The sequence below is a fragment of the Perca fluviatilis genome, chromosome 11 (genome assembly GCF_010015445.1).
Source record: "Perca fluviatilis chromosome 11, GENO_Pfluv_1.0, whole genome shotgun sequence".
In the NCBI taxonomy this organism is placed as follows: Eukaryota; Metazoa; Chordata; class Actinopteri; order Perciformes; family Percidae; genus Perca; species Perca fluviatilis.
The window spans coordinates 4,802,443-4,820,261 of record NC_053122.1 but is presented as its reverse complement, the minus strand read 5'-3'; the positions used below and the strand labels follow the sequence as shown (position 1 = coordinate 4,820,261).

Sequence of the window (17,819 nt, the reverse complement as noted above, 5' to 3'; positions counted from 1 at the left end):
GCATGTAGGACCCTAAGACCACAGCTCCTACCGCAGCTTAGCCATGGAAGCTTTGAACATTGCCCACTCGGGTTCACTGCCCCCAACCTCCAAAGGGATGCCAGTTAAGCTCCGCAGGAGGTGCTAGTTGAAGATCCGTCGGACAGTGGCCTCCTCCAGGCGTTCCTAGTTTACCCGCACTACCCGTTTGGGCTTACCAGGTCCGTCCAAAGTCTTCCCACACTCCCTGACCCAACTCACCACCAGATGGTGATCAGTTGAGAGATCAGCCCCCCCTCTTCAACTGAGTGTCCAAAACATGCAGCCTCAGATCAGACGATCACAAAATCATTAATCAACCCCTTCAGCCTAGGGTGCTCTGGTAACAACTACACTAATGAGCATCCCTATGTTCGAACATGGTGTTCGTTATAGACAATCCATGACTAGCACAGAAGTCCAACAACAAACAACTGCTCTGGTTTAAATCAGGGAGGCCGTTCCTCCCAATTTCAGCTCTCCAGGTGTCTCCATCATTGCCCACATGCGCGTTGTCTCTCAGCAAAACTATGGCATCCACTAATGGAGCCCCATACAGGACTCCATTCAGGGTCTCCAACAAGGCCGAATACTTTGAGCTAATGTTCGGTGTCATAGGGACATACAAACCTCTCCACCACGATAAAGTGATGGTTCCCAGCTGCTGTATAATCCTGAGGGTAAGGGTTAGTGAACGGAGAAATATTTACCTGGTTTTTCTGTTTCCACAGACTTGCTGGGTGTGGTGGTTCTCCAGCTCAGAGACCCTGTAGTCCTTCTAACCTCCGTAGGTCCTGCTGTTGGACGCCCAGTTGAAAGTCTTGTGGGGTGAACTGTCGAAGTCATGCGCTGGGTCTTTGTTGTTGGCTGGTGTGTAGCTGTGGTTAGCCGGGTCGGACTAATAACTGGTGAGGACGTGGTGGGGTTTGTTGACGCTGTGGTCAGTCGGGTTGTACTCAACGGAGTGATTAACGGAGAGGTTACTGTGATTGGTGGAGCTGTTTCTGTGGTCGATAGAGACCTCTTTGTGGTTGATGGAACTGTTTTAGTGGTTGATGGAGCTGTTCCTGTGGTTTGTCGAGCTGTTCCTGTGGTTGATGAAACTCTTTCTGTGGTTGGCCGAGCTGTTTCTGTGGTTGGTGGAGCTGTTTCCGTGGTTGATGGTGCCGTTTCTGTGGTTGATGGAGCCGTTTCTGTGGTTGGTGGAACCGTTTCTGTGGTTGATGGAGCCGTTTCTGTGGTTGGTGGAACCGTTTCTGTGGTTGGTGGAACCGTTTCTGTGGTTGATGGAGCCGTTTCTGTGATTGGTGGAACCGTTTCTGTGGTTGATGGAGCTGTTTCTGTGGTTGGTGGAACCGTTTCTGTGGTTGATGGAGCTGTTTCTGTGGTTGGTGGAACCGTTTCTGTGGTTGATGGAGCTGTTTCTGTGGTTTGTGGAGCTGTTTCTGTGGTTTGTGGAGCCGTTTCTGTGGTTGGTGGAATCGTTTCTGTGGTTGGAGCTGCAGCTGTTGTGACGGATGCATTGGGGACTTGCAGGATGGTGGTTGGTTGCGTTGAGGTAATTGGTTGTGCAATAGTTGTTTTTTCCGTATCCGTTGTCTGTGCTGCCGTTACTGCTTGTGTTGTTACTTTCTGCGTCGTACCCATTTGTGTCGTCATTACTCTTTGTGTCGTCATTCTTTGTGCCGTCGTCTCCAGTCTGTCCGCTGTAGTTTGACTTTGTGGCATCGCAGTTGCAGGTTGCGGAGATGTTGCCAGCTGCTGGGCAGAGGTGATCTTTGCTGTAGTTGCAGCAGTTTCATCCATAGTTGTTGGTGAAACTAACAAAAAACAAACATCACACAGTCTGCTTTATTATCTTCAATAAGGTGGAAGACAAATCGGCAACACTGACGGATTTCATCTGAACTTTTTTTAACCAGCTGCGGTCTATAATTCAATTATTTGATTAATCAATCTTTGATTGGACAAAATCAGACATTCAAAGAATGTACTTTTGACTATTTTGTAACATTTTATGCATTAAAAAGTCTAAGTTAAGGACGTTGTTGACCCTCCGCCTCATGTCAGGCCAAACAATGCCCCTTAGCTGTGATATATTTGCAACATACCGCAACCTGTCGTGAGCAATTGCTTAACATTTCTGTTTACAACATTTAAAAGCTATCCTGGATAATATTAGAATCCAATTCCCAGTCTGCAGGTTTCAGACTGAACCAAATGAGTCAAAGTGTAACTGAAATGAGCCAAACATGAACGCTGGCCTCCTGCAGGGACTCACCATGTGCGGTGGATTGGACTCTGCTGGTTAACACTGAGCTCATCCCAGATGGAGAGATGTGACTCAGATTGTTGGGCAGTTGGTGCCATTCTGGGGCATAAAATGGACGATTGGAAACAAGAATTATGGCTCTTGAAGCATCCTCTTGAGGACAAGAGATGCTTGAATAAACTTTTTTTAAGGGTGCTGAGTTACTCACCGAGGGGAAGTCTGATGGAGGAGATGTTACCTACTGGAAAAGGAAGATGAAAGGTTCAGTAAAGGCGCCGACACACCAACCCGATTATCGGCCGTCAGTCAGTCTGGCGAGGTCGGTGACTCGAGTCTGTTCGGTGTGTTCTGTGCCGTCGTCCGTTGGAGGATCCGTCCACCTTCATTTTGGCCGATTTGACATGTTGAATCGGTGGGTGGACAGTCGGACTCAATGACCAGTCTGATTGGTGGAGAGCTAACCCGGATATGGCGAGCGGGATGAGCGTGACGGTTCTCAAACGGCTCTCAAAATCTGACAAAAATCTTTTAAACTCACCTTTGTCGATCTGAAATGAAGACAGATTCAGCAACTGTACGGCCTATTTCTCTCTTAAAATGTTTTCAGAAATACGTTTCATAAAAAATGCGTGATCGTATTCAGAACGAGCTGCCATTATGGTCCATTTTGAAATTCCGGAGAAGCCAGTCCCACGTGACGCGTTCGTCCAATTAGCTTACATTTTTTGGGCGACAATACAGATTAGCGCTGCCTGCTGTTATGGAGACATAGTACGTCTCGCGCACGTGCAGAACGTGCGCTCAAGTCGGCGTCTCTTCGGTGTGTTCTGAGGCCCTTTTTGGACCAACTCGGAGAGGCTGATCAGTCCGACTGCCTTTTCTGCCAACGGTCAGCCGTCGGGTTGGTGTGTCAGAGCCTTAAAAGGTAGGAAGGAGGAAGTGAACCCCTTGGAAACAGAATCGAATTCTCCAAACAGGATTGGGTTGCACCAGCTATCTAGAAACCCATCACTAAATTTGGAGTAAAGTCGTACAAAAAAGATTGCTAGATAATTAACGCTAGCGAGTGTGTGTCAGGGCCATTGTAGCTAAAAGAAAAGGGGGGTATTATTCCAAGGAAAAAAAAAAATTTCCGACATTTTTCTAGATTAAAGTCGTACATTACCAAAAGGTGTGAAAGTCTGGATATTCTCTGAGATTATCATGTCATAAATATAGTTCCTGATGCAAAAAAGCTATCGCCTCATCCAAATGTTGTTTTCTTCTGCTTAAATTCACTCAGAGCATTTTGCTGAGAGGAAACTCAATAAAAAGGCATTTCTATCATTCGCAACGTGTCTGTGTTTGGTCCACATTTTTATTGTGATATTTTGTTAGCAAAATCGGAATCTGCAACGTTCTCTGTCAGGTAAATGTAGTACAATGTTTTCCTCTGAAGTAGAAGTACACAGTAAGTCAGTAGTAGGCTGGTTGCATATTACGTGCTTTGGGCTACAAGCAGCAATACCACAGGCCAAGCCATCAGCCTGTTCCAAACATGCATATTTTGAACGGGCACTGTACTAGTCTCCATAAATGTAGCCTCCTGGATTTAAACATGACAGGGGACACCTGTGCTGGTAAATCCAGGTCCTCTCCTGAGTCGATGCTGCCACCTGGTGGTTGAGTTGCATGTTATCAGTGAATGACAATAGGAGGAGTGCATTCGTGTGTACTGCGAACAAACCTCTGTGTGGTCCTTCCACAATGGTCTGGTTGAAGAGCGGCCTGACGGAGCCGACCTCCCACAGCTCCGGCACCGCTCTGCCTGGACAAGAACACACACACACACACACATACACACAACCTTTTCAAAACCCTCTCAACTCTGCAACACAAATGGTCCGCCAGTGCCTCCGAGTATTAGTTCAAATGCTTTCAATATCAGTACAACCTAATCTTAAAGGTTATGTGAGTCAGTAAACCATAATAATTAATTAGAGTATGGAAATTGTGTCATAAATTAAAATAAAATGGATTTTCATCAAATAACTAACTAAACACACAAAACACGTATTGTAGCTGCAGAAGATTTTAAATGTACTTGTAGAAACATGAACAAAATCTTTTTGTTGGGTCTTTGTAAATGATAGAGTGTGGTCAAGACCTACTCTATCTGTAAAGTGTCCTGAGATAACTCCTTTTAGGATTTGATACTATCAATAAAATTGAATTTAATTAACCCTCCTGTTGTCCTCGCTCCTCGGGGTCTAATTTGACCCATTTTCAAAAAGTTTCTTAATCTGAAATTTGTCGTGGATGGTTCACTACACCCTTCACAAGTTAAATAAATAATCACTTCACTACTTTTTAGGCAATTTTATAGCATTTGAAGAAACAACTATTGATAAAAAAAACTGAAAAAAGTGACAAACATAAAAAAAAGTGACAAAATGTTTTAAAAAAGTGACACAAATGTTAAAAAACTGAAAGAAAAGTGACAAAAATGTCAAAAAGTGTCAAAAAAGTGACAAAAGAGACAAGTGACAAAAATGTCAAAAAGTCACAAAACAGTGACAAAAAAGTCACAAAAAAGTGACAAAAATGTCGAATGAAGTGACAAATGTCAAAAAAGTGACAAAAATGTCAGAGAAACACCCACAAGAACTTCACAAGGCTCAGAAAAAGTCGACAAACGTTGAAAAAAGTGACAAAAACATTGGGGAAAGCCACAAAAGTGTCGAAAAAGATGACCAAACGTTGATAAAAGTTTTTTCATTTAAAATGTGGACTCAGAAAAACAAAAAGTTGCAGGTCGACGGGAAGACAACACGAGGGCTCTACCATCTGAGCTATCCGGGCGCCCATATATAGAGGTTTTCTCCTCAATACAGCAGGCCCGGGTTTGACTGTGACCTGCGGCCCTATGCTGCATGTCATTCCCCCCTCTCTCTCCCCTTTCATGTCTTCAGCTGTCCTATCAAAATAAAGGCTGAAAAAGGCCTAAAAAAAAGACTCAAACAGATTAATCGGTTATCAAAATAGTTGCCGACTAATTTAATAGTTGAGGACTAATTGATCCATCTTTGCAGCTCTAATCAGAACATCTCTACAATGTCTACAAATGCACTTTTGCAGAATAAAAGGATCTGAATGTAATGGTAGAAACGGTGCTGATGCTGCACGTTGAACACACAGTGGCGCTGTTTGAAAGAGAACTCAGCAGATCGGATCCAGTGAGCTCTACTTACCCATCTTACCTGCCATCACACAGATGTAAATGCACTCAGAGTTGTTCCTCTGGCTCACTGAGACACACAAACAGAAGAAAAACCACACTGCGTCACATTATGAAGTGTAAAGGAACATTTCTAATGTGTTACGCTGTTGCTTAGTCTTTCTTCTGAATCTGCAGTTTTCTGCTTTTATAAAAAGGTTTCAGACAGAATGTTCTTATGTATGCTTGCCCTTTTGACCCTGCTCCCACCCATAGACAGTGAAATAAATGGACAAAGCGACGCCGCAGACTTTGACGGAGACCAGTGAAGGATATTAGAAGCACTTTCCCGGTGCTGGCTGAGCGTTACTGAGCAGCCTCCAACTGAGAGAGACGACGTAGATGTGACGTGAGCAACCTGTCTGAAAGTTGGAAGTCTTCTGGTAGTAAAAAAGTAAAGTAACTTCCTCCTTCAAAACAAAACCATTGATGGAGTGCGCCCGTTCAGAAAACAGGTATTAGTTCTATTTAAAATCCATCTAGAACGGGCATTGTGATTGGTCGCCTGGTACACACCTCAATCAACAGGTATCAATCAGTTTCATTTTGGCCACAGACACAATGTCAGTGAGCACTTAGGACTATGAATTCTTCAGGACAGGTAATACGTTCAAGAATGGGAACATTTCCATTTTATATTTTAAGTAAATGCACTTGCTTTTTGATTATTACAAATAATTAAGCAAAATAATCATCTTGAAGAGGATCTTTTTTTTTTCGGTCTCAGTGTTGACTGTCTCTCATTTGGACTCGGTGTTGACTTGGACTGGAATCTCTTTGGACTCGGTCTTGACTAGTTCTGGTCTTGGACTCGACAAAGGTGGACTTGACTACAACCCTGTACTAGCCTGACAAGCCAGAGACCCACATCCAGATGTTGGGTCTGGGAACTCCCCATTGGCAGGGCTCAATCCGAGGGGCGGGATAAACGGTTGTCTTTCAAATTCTCTCTGCACTCAATAGGATAGCGCTACAACCAACCAGAGCAACGCTAGTTGATAGATTAAACTTTAAACTCCGAACACATCTTCCTTTTTTAAGAATGACTTCAGTGCCGTTCTTTGTTCTTTTCTCAAAGAAAAGCTGAACTCCAAGTCTTCCAGAGTCGCGGCCAAAGCCGATTCCAAAGACCGCTGTTCTCCAGCAGCAGCAGCCATCTTCTTTGTTTACAAGTAGCGGGGAATTCACGCAGAACCGTCGCAACTCTGCCGTCATTATGTTAAGCCCCGCCCACCAACTCTGTACACGATGTGATTGGCCCAACTAGAGTTTGGTTTTTCCAGCTCGCAAGCCAACGGAGAGTTGCTAGACTGACCCTGGCTGCAAATTACATTTGCTGTCACTAGGGTGGTCTAGATTTCTAGGCTAGCCCTGTTCTTGTTGAGCTTTTTCCAGATCTCACGTACTACGTCTTAGAATTTCCGCCACAGAGAGCGGCCAGGAAACCACAGGAAACATGTAATGAGCTCACATCCACCCACCTGATAAGATAGAGGCAGATTTAAAGAGCTCATGCAGGTAACTGGTTGAGTTTCCCATCACATCCAACAGGATGGCCGTAAAGTCTGATGAAAGAGATATTAAAAATACATATACAGTATATATTGTTTTTTTATTGAACTATCAAGTCAACATGTTCAGAGTATCATACATTTTACACTTTTTATAGATGAAACAATTAACACAATGCAGTTTAAGTTAGTCATACAAAGTGTGTGGCAAAGAAACAGTGTGGGTAATGTTACAGTAAATGGTCCATTATTACCTAAAATCTCATCTATGTGGGCTAATAAAATCAATCCATCCTTTCCAACATTCAACATTCACGCAAATGGGAATTTTTTTCCATGACAAAAATGTTGTTTATCACATTGAACCAATCTACAAGTGTGAGTGCTCTGTGATTAAGCCGTTTTTTAGTAATTGCCTTTTACTGGCAACACGCATTATCTACAATATGTATAGTTTAGAAGAGCCTATCAGCTGCTGTGGTTTTTTGAAAGGCTCTATCTTGCACCCGGCGCAGCACAAAGCCCGACGCAAGTGTCTTTGCTAGTTTAAGACCGACGCAGTTATCAATTTCCCATCCAGCGCCCGCATCGTTTAAAGGTGCAGTAGGTAAGACTTATAAAACTACCTTTCTGTCATATTTGCTGAAACTGACCCTATGTTCCAGTAGAACTACATGAAGCAGGTCATTATAAATCATGGGCGCATCATCTGTGAATTTCGGGAAAGAGACTTCAGATACAGTATTAGGGGACCACTAAGGTCTATATAAAAGAGACTTCAGATATAGTATTAGGGGACCACTAAGGTCTATATAAAAGAGACTTCAGATATAGTATTAGGGGACCACTAAGGCCTATATAAAAGCATCCAAAGAGCACCATGTCATGGGACCTTTAAACTTGCAAAAGTGGATTCATACACGCCCGATACACAGCTGCGCCAGGCGCTTCACGCCGTGCGCTTACATGGTTAAAATAGGGCCCCATGTGTATTTCAATGTGCTCACCTGTTAGATCGTTGGTCTCATTTGTGACACAGTAGCAGAATCTTCTCCTGAACGTGTTGCTTTCTAAACTTTTAATGCTGGAAACTGCGAACCACACAAACACAGCGTGACAGGACGAGATAACATTAGTTCAGAGAGTTCAGTTTACTTTCAGCCAATTACATTTGATTTCATTCAGCACTTATAATGTCCAAACATGTGGTGCTATAATACTCCAAAAGTATCCACAGTAAAAAAACTAAAAAACAATGTTCATTACAGGCAGTTACACATCCAAACCACTAGATGGCAGCACTGACAAAGTTATATTTATTATAGAAATGGACCCAGTAAAGCTGACTTATCTCAATATATTGAGGTCCAATATCTATCTAACTGTAACCCTTTAAGCTCTTGTTACTGAGCAGCCTTGGGAGGATGGAGAACTTTGTAAAGAGTTGATATTTACTGTTGTAGACGAGCAGGGTGAGTTTGTGGAGAGCCAGAGAGCTGTAGGACGTCACACTGAGGAGGGAGAAGAGCTGCCGGGAGCCTGCAGGACAGGAAGAGACACGGAAGGAATTATATTAAGATCATCGGCATAGAAGGATGTTTAAATTATAGATATGTGGGTTTCAGTCAAGAACGATGCGGTGGTTATTTTTGGTTCAAACTAGGGAATCCTGGCAGACCAGGTTTTTAAAAGGTCAGTTCACCCAAATCTCCAAAAAAATTTTGGTTTTATATTCTGGGACTCCTGTTAGCCCTGTCCTGTGAGACAATAAAGTGTATCGCAGTATCGAGCCTCTGGATTGACGACCGTTCATTTACTGCCTCGCAAAACTCGGTTCGTTTCGGGAAAACAACAACAAACTCCGAGCTAGCAAACTACACGCTGAAATTCTCAAGTTTTGTAGATAATTTGGACGGTGCAACGAGTCAGGTCTGCTCGGTTCTTTCGGGGAATGATTGTAAAGATTTACAAAAAATATGTTTAGGGCATCTCCTCTCATCTTTTCCATGGTGCAAATGTTCCACCAAAACAAGTTCCTTCCTGGGACTATTTAACAGAGCCGCCGTCGCTGAGTCAAAAGCTTAACACCGCCCATGGCGACTGTGATTGGTTTAAAGAAATGCAAACAACCCAGAATGCATCTGTGGTGTAGCCACATCATGGTCCAAACTGCTGGAAATGCATGGAATGAAAATGTACATTTCTATTTATTTTTTTAAGATACTTTTTGGGGCATTTTAGGCCTTTATTTCTATAGGACAGCAGAAGACATGAAAGGGGCGAGAGAGGGGGGAATGACATGCAGCAAAAGGCCGCAGGTCGGAGTCGAACCCACGGCTGCTGCGTCGAGGAGTAAACCTCTATATATGGGCGCCTGCTCTACCAGGTGAGTTAACCAGGCGCCCCAGACAATGTACATTTAATAAATTCCTCAACCGTGTGTTGCTTTTTATGTATAGAAAATAGATTTACAAATGTCCTGCTTCACAAACATTTGTTAAGTAAGACAAAAATGATCACTCTTCGAAAATGTTTACCAGACAGAACATACCAATTCATACACACAAACACACACACACACACACACACACACACACACACACACACACACAGTGTAATTTCACAAATGCCTGAGAAAATAAGAAGAATTTAATTGCTTCCTTGCATAAGAAGCACTAGGCTTCAAATACAAGCCCTACATTCATGTTTTTCAAGCCAAGTATCTTGCACTTGTAACTTGCACTCCCCCACAGCTAAAGAATAAAATCTGTTTTATGTCTGCGGTAAAATCCGAAAGAGACTCGCACCAAAAACACAAAAGCTGATGAGCTGCAATATACTGTGAGTTGTTTGGTTTCATTTGTAGTCATAATACAGCAAATTATATTTGGATTAGCGCAAGAAAGAACTCCAACACTACGGAATCAAAAAGAGAACATTTCAACGAGCATTAGAAGTAGCGTTAACATGTGGCCAGGTTAGCTCAGTTGGTAGAGCGGGCGCACATATGTGGAGGTTTACTCCTCGACACAGTGGCCGCGGGATCGACTCCGACTTATGACCCCTTTGCTACATGTCATTCCCCCTCTCTCTCTCTCTCTCTCTCTCTCTCTCTCTCTCCCCTTTCATGTCTTCATCTGTCATGAGAAAAATAAAATAAATGTCACAAAAAAAAAACGAAATTAAGACCCGTTTAAAATGATTTAAGAACTAAATCACAACCTGCACGGAGTAGTCTCGCATCGTCAGACCTTCCTCCCCAGCGCTGCAGAGGAGGGTCTGGCTAGTCCACACAGCATTCCTGGATGGGAGAAAAACGTGCTCTGGTTTATTGGCATTTCTTTAAACCAATCACAATCCTCTTGGGCGGCGCTAAGCTCCGGACGGAGCCACGGTGCCTCTGCTAAATAGTCTCGGGGAGGAACTTGTTTTGGTGGAACATGTGGACGTTCAAAAGTAGTTTTAGTCGTGCAACAGAAAACTCAGATTGGACAGATAGTCTAGCTAGCTGTCTGGATTTACCCTGCAGAGATCTGAGGAGCAGTTAACCATAGTCCTCAGAAATCAGCCGGAGGTTAGAACGCCAACACAGAGACAGAGGAAGGGGACGGACATCCGGCCGAAAATGAATTTTCCGTCGGCAACGGAGCAATCCCGGAAGTGGAACGCCGTTGATATAATCTAGCAGGGATAGATACCAAGTAAGTGAGAAAGTGCTTTGTGTCATTTTGAGTGAACTGTTCCTTTAAAGCTCTGCAGTTTGACCTCTGTAGGAGAGAAAAAAGCTGTGGTGTAATCATGACATATACATGATAGAGTTACAGCTCAGCACTGATCCACACGTGAGCCATATTATGACAACGTACCCGATTGGCTGGTGTTTATTAGAGTATTGACCAGGGGAGTGAGGTCGATGGCAGCCGGGTCGATGTGCTCCGCCGGGATCTCTGGGAAATAACGGCAGACGGCAGAGTCAATATCATACTCAGGTTTTAATCTCTATTATGGAATTAGCAGCATCAGCGAAACGTGGCTGTATTAGTGCAAAAATGGACTAAAATGAGAATAAAAGGTGACAATTACCCAGAGGAATTAGTCCCGGGTGTGGTACTTACCGGAATAACACCAGGTCAGGGAAGGGATGGGTCTCATTTATTGAGTCAATGGCGTCTTTTTTATTGGATATAATTTGATACTTTATCATTTGGATTGGTAGGATGTTCAGTTTTCAGTCACATTCGTTTTGTTTGATGCTGGATTTATAATTGGACTCGGTGGATGATTAGACTATTAAATCAGGGAACAACTGAATGTTTTGAAAGGATTTATTAGCATTTCTTCTCGTTAAAAAAGGGATGGTTCAGATGCCTCATCACTCAATACCCAATTTCAAAACCTAAGGAGTAAATCTCATCAGCGTCAGTGAGCCAATCAGCACGCAGCATGCTTCTACCAAGATCTGACGGTGTTTGTTATTGGCTGTCTAGCGTTACCCGTCGTAGAGACACGCAGAGAAAACACGTTCCGGTACACACAGAGACGGGAGGAACGGAACAATCAATACAAAGACTGGATGGATGAGGACAGCGACAGCTTTCTTGTGTAAGTTTTCGTTCAACGTTTCATCATTTCTTGCCTCGTATGATGTCGCGTCGGAGGCTTTAAGTCCCCGAAAAAAAGAAGAAATGAAAAAAAAAAAATTACACTTTATATTGAGGTTTTATTCTGGCATAAAAACTTGTGTTAGCAGTAGTGTTCATCTTCAAATACAAAATCATTTAGCACAACTTGTGCATGTGTATGCTAGCCTGGTGAGAGCGTCCTGATCTGGCGAGCTCCAGTTTTCCACTCTCAGAGCAGTCTGGCATCTTGAGATTAGAGAAAATTTGGAGCCGTTCCCCAAACGATCAACCAATCAGCGTTGAGTTTTGAGGCGGGTTTAGGCGTGACGCAACGAGAAGCGACTGTTCAGTCTGAACAACGTGGCGGCTTCCACGGATGAGATGAGCGTAGCTATCGCAGCAAGTTTTATCTGAATTAGAAAGTATTCCTTCATTGAAAGAAGAGCAAAAAAACGGCACTGGAGGCTTTTCTCTGGAGGAAAAGATGTTTTCTGCTCTTCTCCCGACTGGTTTCGGTAAGAGTTTGATCTGATTGGTTGATTTGGCCCGTCTATCACCAACTATAGGTGGTGATAGACAGATGGTTTATCCAATCAGCAACTCAGGCCTTAGGTGGGACACCATGCTTGAAATACACTGGGGGAAACGCTGGTTTGTGTGACGTTCAAACATATATCAATACAAACTTGTATTCCTTTGTCACAGTGACATACAATATACAACGGGGAACTGTTATATATTGTATATTGCACTCTTCACTTTTGCACTACCACCACTGCACACACTCTACCATATAGCACCTTATCATGGTCAGTGCATCACACGGTCAGTCCATACCAGACCTTTGGAATCACTTCACTAAATGTTAACTCTTCTTGTGAGATATTTTTATGTATGTGAGATATATATGTGTATGTGTGTTGTGTTATGGTTGTCTAAGCTACTGGATGCCTAAAATTTCCCTCGGGATGAACAGAGTATCTCTCTATCTATCTATCTATCTATATCTCTATCTCTCTATCTGTATTGAACTTGTTGTGTGGACTGACTTCATGTTTCCCTTTGACCTAGCAGGTGGAGCCTGAAAATAAGCCCTAACAGACAGCAGAAAGAGAAGGATGAAATGAGAAAGACCTGTGGAGCCCAGGATGTCTCTCCGCTGCCTCTCTTCCTGCCGCCTGTCTCTTGAAGCTGTGGGGAAATCAAACACATATCAGATGTTTAAAAGGCAAAAGATTTATTTCCTTGCTCATTTATTCGTATAGAACCTGCATTTTTCAGCATTAATTGGTCTCTCTGTGCCATGCCACTTTGAGCTTCTACTTTGTAACATTTTTGCAGTAGCAATGTTTTTGTGAGGCACTGTAACATTGTTTTGTAACGTGGTATACAAAAAAAATTTATTATTATTATTATGACTTTATAACCCCTGCAAGCTGCAGCCTCGCACGGAACTGCATTACATCAAATCAAATACAGCAGTCCTGTAAGAAAACCACCATTTGGGAAATAATTTTTAGCTCAATTGGATTATATTAAACTGAAAGGGGTTTCAAATAGTTTGCTCCTTTATATATATTTAATATACATAATACAATACAACAATTACAAGAAGAAAAATGCAGATTCCTCAAACCTCTTGCATTGCAACTCTAACTGTCTGAGGGACAGTGTTGCTGAGATTTCATGTTTAGTCTATATTTTGATAATTTTATTAGTGTTTGAATTCATACAGTAATTAAAAACAAAAAAATCTAATAAATAAGAGTTTAAAAAGGGACTTTTGATCTAAAATTGTACTCTTAAAAATAATTTTTGTTTAAATTTTGTTCTGTTTGTGCCATTTTTGATGTTGAGGTCAAAGGTCAAATTACCAGAGTTTAGCGAAGGCCACACCTGTTGCATTGTGGGTAAAAGGTATACAGAGAGCGCAACGTGGCTGCAGAAGAAAAATGTACGGCCACAAACAAAGAGTTAGCACGGTCCAAGAGGTGCACACGGTAAATGTGCTTTTGTGTTTCAGCCTTGTCATGTTTGTGTTTAATATTTGTTGTAATTTCTTTGCATTTAATGCACTTTCTGTGCTGTTGTGACGCTAACATTGTGGGGCCCGTTCTAGTCAAGGAAACGTGCTTAAGAGACTGTAAAACAGAGGTGTCAAACTCAGTTTCCCAGAGGGCCAGACTGGAAAATGAGAATCACATCAAGGGCCAGACATGGAGATTATTGACGTGTTTATTTAAGAGAAAAAGTCAAATATTTTGACTGTATTATTATTGCATGTCTCATACACTGTAGTCTTCTCACTTACATTTTGGGCCTCATAGAGCCCCATAAAAGTTTGGCAAAAACGTTCCTCAGCCTGCGACAAATACGTTTAAAAAAGCGCCAAAAAAGTTGGAAAAGGCCGAAAAATAGCGTCAAAATTGTCTAAAAAAGTGCCAAAAACATCGTAAAAGCGCCAAAAACTTCCGGAAAAGCGGCAAAACATTGAGTAAAGCATCCAGAAAGTTAAAACAAAGTGCCTGAAGCATTGAAAAAAAGGGCATAAACTGCCGGAAAAGGAGTCAAAAATGTCGAAATAAGCAACAAAAACTTTGGAAAAAGCAACAAAAACTAGGTGGGCCTAAATTTATTGTGAACCTAAATTGAAATGCGGGCCGGATGGAAACCTGCGAGGGGCCAGATTTGACTTGAGTTTGACACGTGTGCTGTAAAATGACTGAAAGAGGTATATTTGACTCATTGTATTCTATGTGTTGTTTTTTTTTGTTTTTTTTTTTCATGGTGTCTTACGACGAAAACGTGGAAATAAACGACAAAAGGACATCTTCATGATGCGTGGCCTCATGTGATTGGACCAGTGTAATTACAGCAACAATAATAAAACGTTGGGAGGAACGCTCCGACGTGTCATGCAGTCCTACCTTGGCTGCAGAGGATGAGGAGTGAAATGGTGGAGACGCCGAGTATAAAACCGAGGCGTGGACGCCGTGTGGCTCTCTGTACGCCCGCCATGACCCCGCTGAAGCGCCGCTGTAACCACAGGAACGCACAGACACACAAACTGGATATTAGCCGTTTGCACGATATGAGTTTCTCAGAGACTGAGCTGCGTACAAATGACTGAGAAATGCTCCTTTATTTCTATAAACTGTGCGAAATAACAGATGAGTTCTCTTATAAAAGAGTGCAAATGAAATTGTATTTTGATCTTAAATAACAAAAAAGTAAATAAAAATAATAATTTGACTTTTAAAACAAATCCCACATCAACATAACTAAATAAGTAACTAGACACAGCTCTCTCCAAATAAATACACTACTGTAAGAAGACGTAGAGACGTCTTTAGTGAAATCTAAAGAAGATTATGCCTCGTTTGAAAAATTGCATCGCAACTTTGAGCCTCAGTCAACTGGCTTCAAACAGGGGGTATTGAGTTCTGTGAATGTGTGTGTGTGTGTGTGTGTGTGTGTGTGTGTGTGTGTGTGTGTGTGTGTGTGTACCTGTTTTACTATATTCGTGGGGTCCAAAGTGCTGGACCCCATGAGGTTAAAGGGCTATTTGAGGGTTAAGACTTGGTTGTAGGATTATGGTTAGAATTAGGTTATGGTTAGGTTGAGGGTAAGGGTTAAGGTTAGGCATTTAGTTGTGATGGTTAAGGTTAGGGTAAGGGTTAAGGTTAGAGATTTAGTTGTGATGTTTAAGGTTAGGGTAAGGGTTAAGGTTAGGCATTTAGTTGTGATGGTTAAGGTTAGGGTAAGGGTTAAGGTTAGGCATTTAGTTGTGATGGTTAAGGTTAGGGTAAGGGTTAAGGTTAGGCATTTAGTTGTGATGGTTAAGGTTAGGGTAAGGGTTAAGGTTAGGCATTTAGTTGTGATGGTTAAGGTTAGGCTAAGGGTTAAGGTTAGGCATTTAGTTGTGATGGTTAAGGTTAGGGTAAGGGGCTAGGGAATGCATTATGTCAATGGCGGGTCCCCGCAAAGATAGAAAAACAAACGTGTGTGTGTGTTTTTGTGTGTGTGTGTGTGTGTGTGTGTGTGTGTGTGTGTGTGTGTGTGTGTGTGTGTGTGTGTGTGTGTGAACAACGTGTTCTGAGCCAAACGCAATGATGTCATGGGCCTGTGGTCCCTGGCGGCCGGCAGAGCAGAAAGCGTCACATTCACAACAGCGCTGGAAATAAAGACAGCCCTGCAGGTAACAATTACTGATGAGAAATACCAAACAAAGTACTTCTTCTGGGAAAATCCTGAGGCTACATTTACATCGCTACGTTTAGTTTTTTTGAGCCCAAAGTGATGTCGGTGCACACAAGTGGTTTTATCTCCAGTAGAAGAACTGATCTCCGTTTAAACTAACACGCCCCAAACCAAAATATCTCATCATCATTCTGGTATACTGGGCATAAACAGGAGGCAGCGTGGAGACTCCGCCCACTGCTGGTAGTTGCCATGGTAACGTTAGTAGCTTTAAGTCTCAGAGAACGAGACGTCGTGACCGATAAGACCCAATCAGGAGGAGAAGCGTTGGCGTCGGCGTTGCCAAAGGTCTCAGTTTGGCGGCCGTTGAGACTGAAACACAACCCCGCAGATTACCAACCAGAACGGGTCAGAAGAGTTCCTATGCCGGGTTTAGGGGAAACAGAGCTCTGGGGAATTAGAGGGGGAAACGCCAGAGCAGGGGGAATGAGAGGGGGAAACGCCAGAGCAGGGGGAATGAGAGGAGGAACGCCAGAGCAGGGGGAATGAGAGGAGGAAACGCCAGCAGGGGGGAATGAGTTGGGGAAACGCAGAGCAGGGGGAATGAGAGGGGGAATGAGAGGGGAAACGCCGAGAGCAGGGGGAATGAGAGGGGAAAAAAGAGGGGGGAACGTGAGCAGGGGGAGATGGGGAAGCCGAGAGGGGGAATGAGAGGGGGAAACACCAGAGCAGGGGGAATGAGAGGGGGAATGAGAGGGGGAAACGCCAGAGCAGGGGGAATGAGAGGGGGAAACACCAGAGCAGGGGGAATGAGAGGGGGAAACGGAGAGGGGAAACGCCGGAGAGCAGGGGAATGAGAGGGGAAACACCAGAGCAGGGGGAATGAGAGGGGGAAACGCCAGAGCAGGGGGAATGAGTTGGGGAAACGCCAGAGCAGGGGGAATGAGAGGGGGAATGAGAGGGGGAAACACCAGAGCAGGGGGAATGAGAGGGGGAAACGCCAGAACAGGGGGAATGAGAGGGGGAAACGTAGCGAAAACATGTTTTTTAAACCAAAAGGTAGCGGTGTAAATGTAGCCTTTGACTTGCATAGAAAAATAACTCTACTGAGATTCTGAGTGTCCAAAAGGTGACAAGACAGGACGTTTGTAACTGGATTCTCTCCAAATAATTTTTTTTTGATGCCCTTAAATTATTAAAATGGGCTCCCATACTAGATACTTCTCTGTTTTATGTCCTGCCCTCTGTCTTGTCCCTTGCATCCACTCAACATTTCAATAAGAAAACAATTACATAACAATCCATAAGGGATTTCAATGATCGCACAGTGACACATCCACGCCATCCAGTCAAATTGACAACTATATTATTATTATTGAATTCAAACTGAGAGTACCAACACAGGTTGATTAGCTGTTTGGTCTCTGAAATGTCAGAAAGTGGTGAAAAACGTGGATCATTTGGATTCCCAAAGTCCACGATGAGGTCCTCAAATGTCTCGTTTTGTCCACAACTCAAAGATATTCTGTTTGCTGGCCCAGAGGAGAGAAGACACTAGAACAATATTCACATTTAACAAGCTGACATCACACAACGTTACCTGTTTTATCATAAAAAAATGACTCAAACTGATTAATGGATATCAAATATATCAAAATAGTTGGATATTAATTTAATAGCCGACAACTAATCGATTCATCTTTGCAGCTCTACACTTCATGTAAGCTTTAGAGTGAATATGTAAGGAGGGAAGGAGAGAAGAAAGGAAGAACGTAGGGAAGAATGTAGGGAAGAAAAGAGAAAGGATGAAAGGAAGGAGGCAAGGATGGAAAGAAAAAGGGAAAGAAGGCAGGATAGAAGGGAAGCAAACAAAGATTAAATAAAGACGGATGGAAAGGAGACGGAAGAAAGGAAGTGCGTAGGGAAGAAGGAAGGGAAGA

At 43.0% G+C, this 17,819-nt stretch overlaps 1 protein-coding gene across 1 annotated transcript in view; it reads right to left on the bottom strand.

The window, feature by feature from the left end:
* Positions 1 to 14,698, bottom strand: part of LOC120567839 (HERV-H LTR-associating protein 1) — a 29,490-nt gene extending 14,792 nt beyond the window's left edge. The window contains exons 1-11 of the mRNA XM_039814912.1: positions 14,607 to 14,698; positions 12,814 to 12,870; positions 10,924 to 11,004; positions 8,513 to 8,596; positions 8,065 to 8,148; positions 7,028 to 7,111; positions 5,521 to 5,577; positions 4,017 to 4,097; positions 2,499 to 2,531; positions 2,300 to 2,389; positions 729 to 1,838 (exon numbers count right to left, since the gene is read on the bottom strand). Of these exons, the coding sequence (XP_039670846.1) occupies positions 729 to 1,838; positions 2,300 to 2,389; positions 2,499 to 2,531; positions 4,017 to 4,097; positions 5,521 to 5,577; positions 7,028 to 7,111; positions 8,065 to 8,148; positions 8,513 to 8,596; positions 10,924 to 11,004; positions 12,814 to 12,870; positions 14,607 to 14,697 (1,852 nt within the window). The 5' untranslated portion in view covers position 14,698. The remainder of the gene's footprint in view (positions 1 to 728; positions 1,839 to 2,299; positions 2,390 to 2,498; positions 2,532 to 4,016; positions 4,098 to 5,520; positions 5,578 to 7,027; positions 7,112 to 8,064; positions 8,149 to 8,512; positions 8,597 to 10,923; positions 11,005 to 12,813; positions 12,871 to 14,606) is intronic.
* Between the last annotated feature and the right edge of the window lie 3,121 nt (positions 14,699 to 17,819).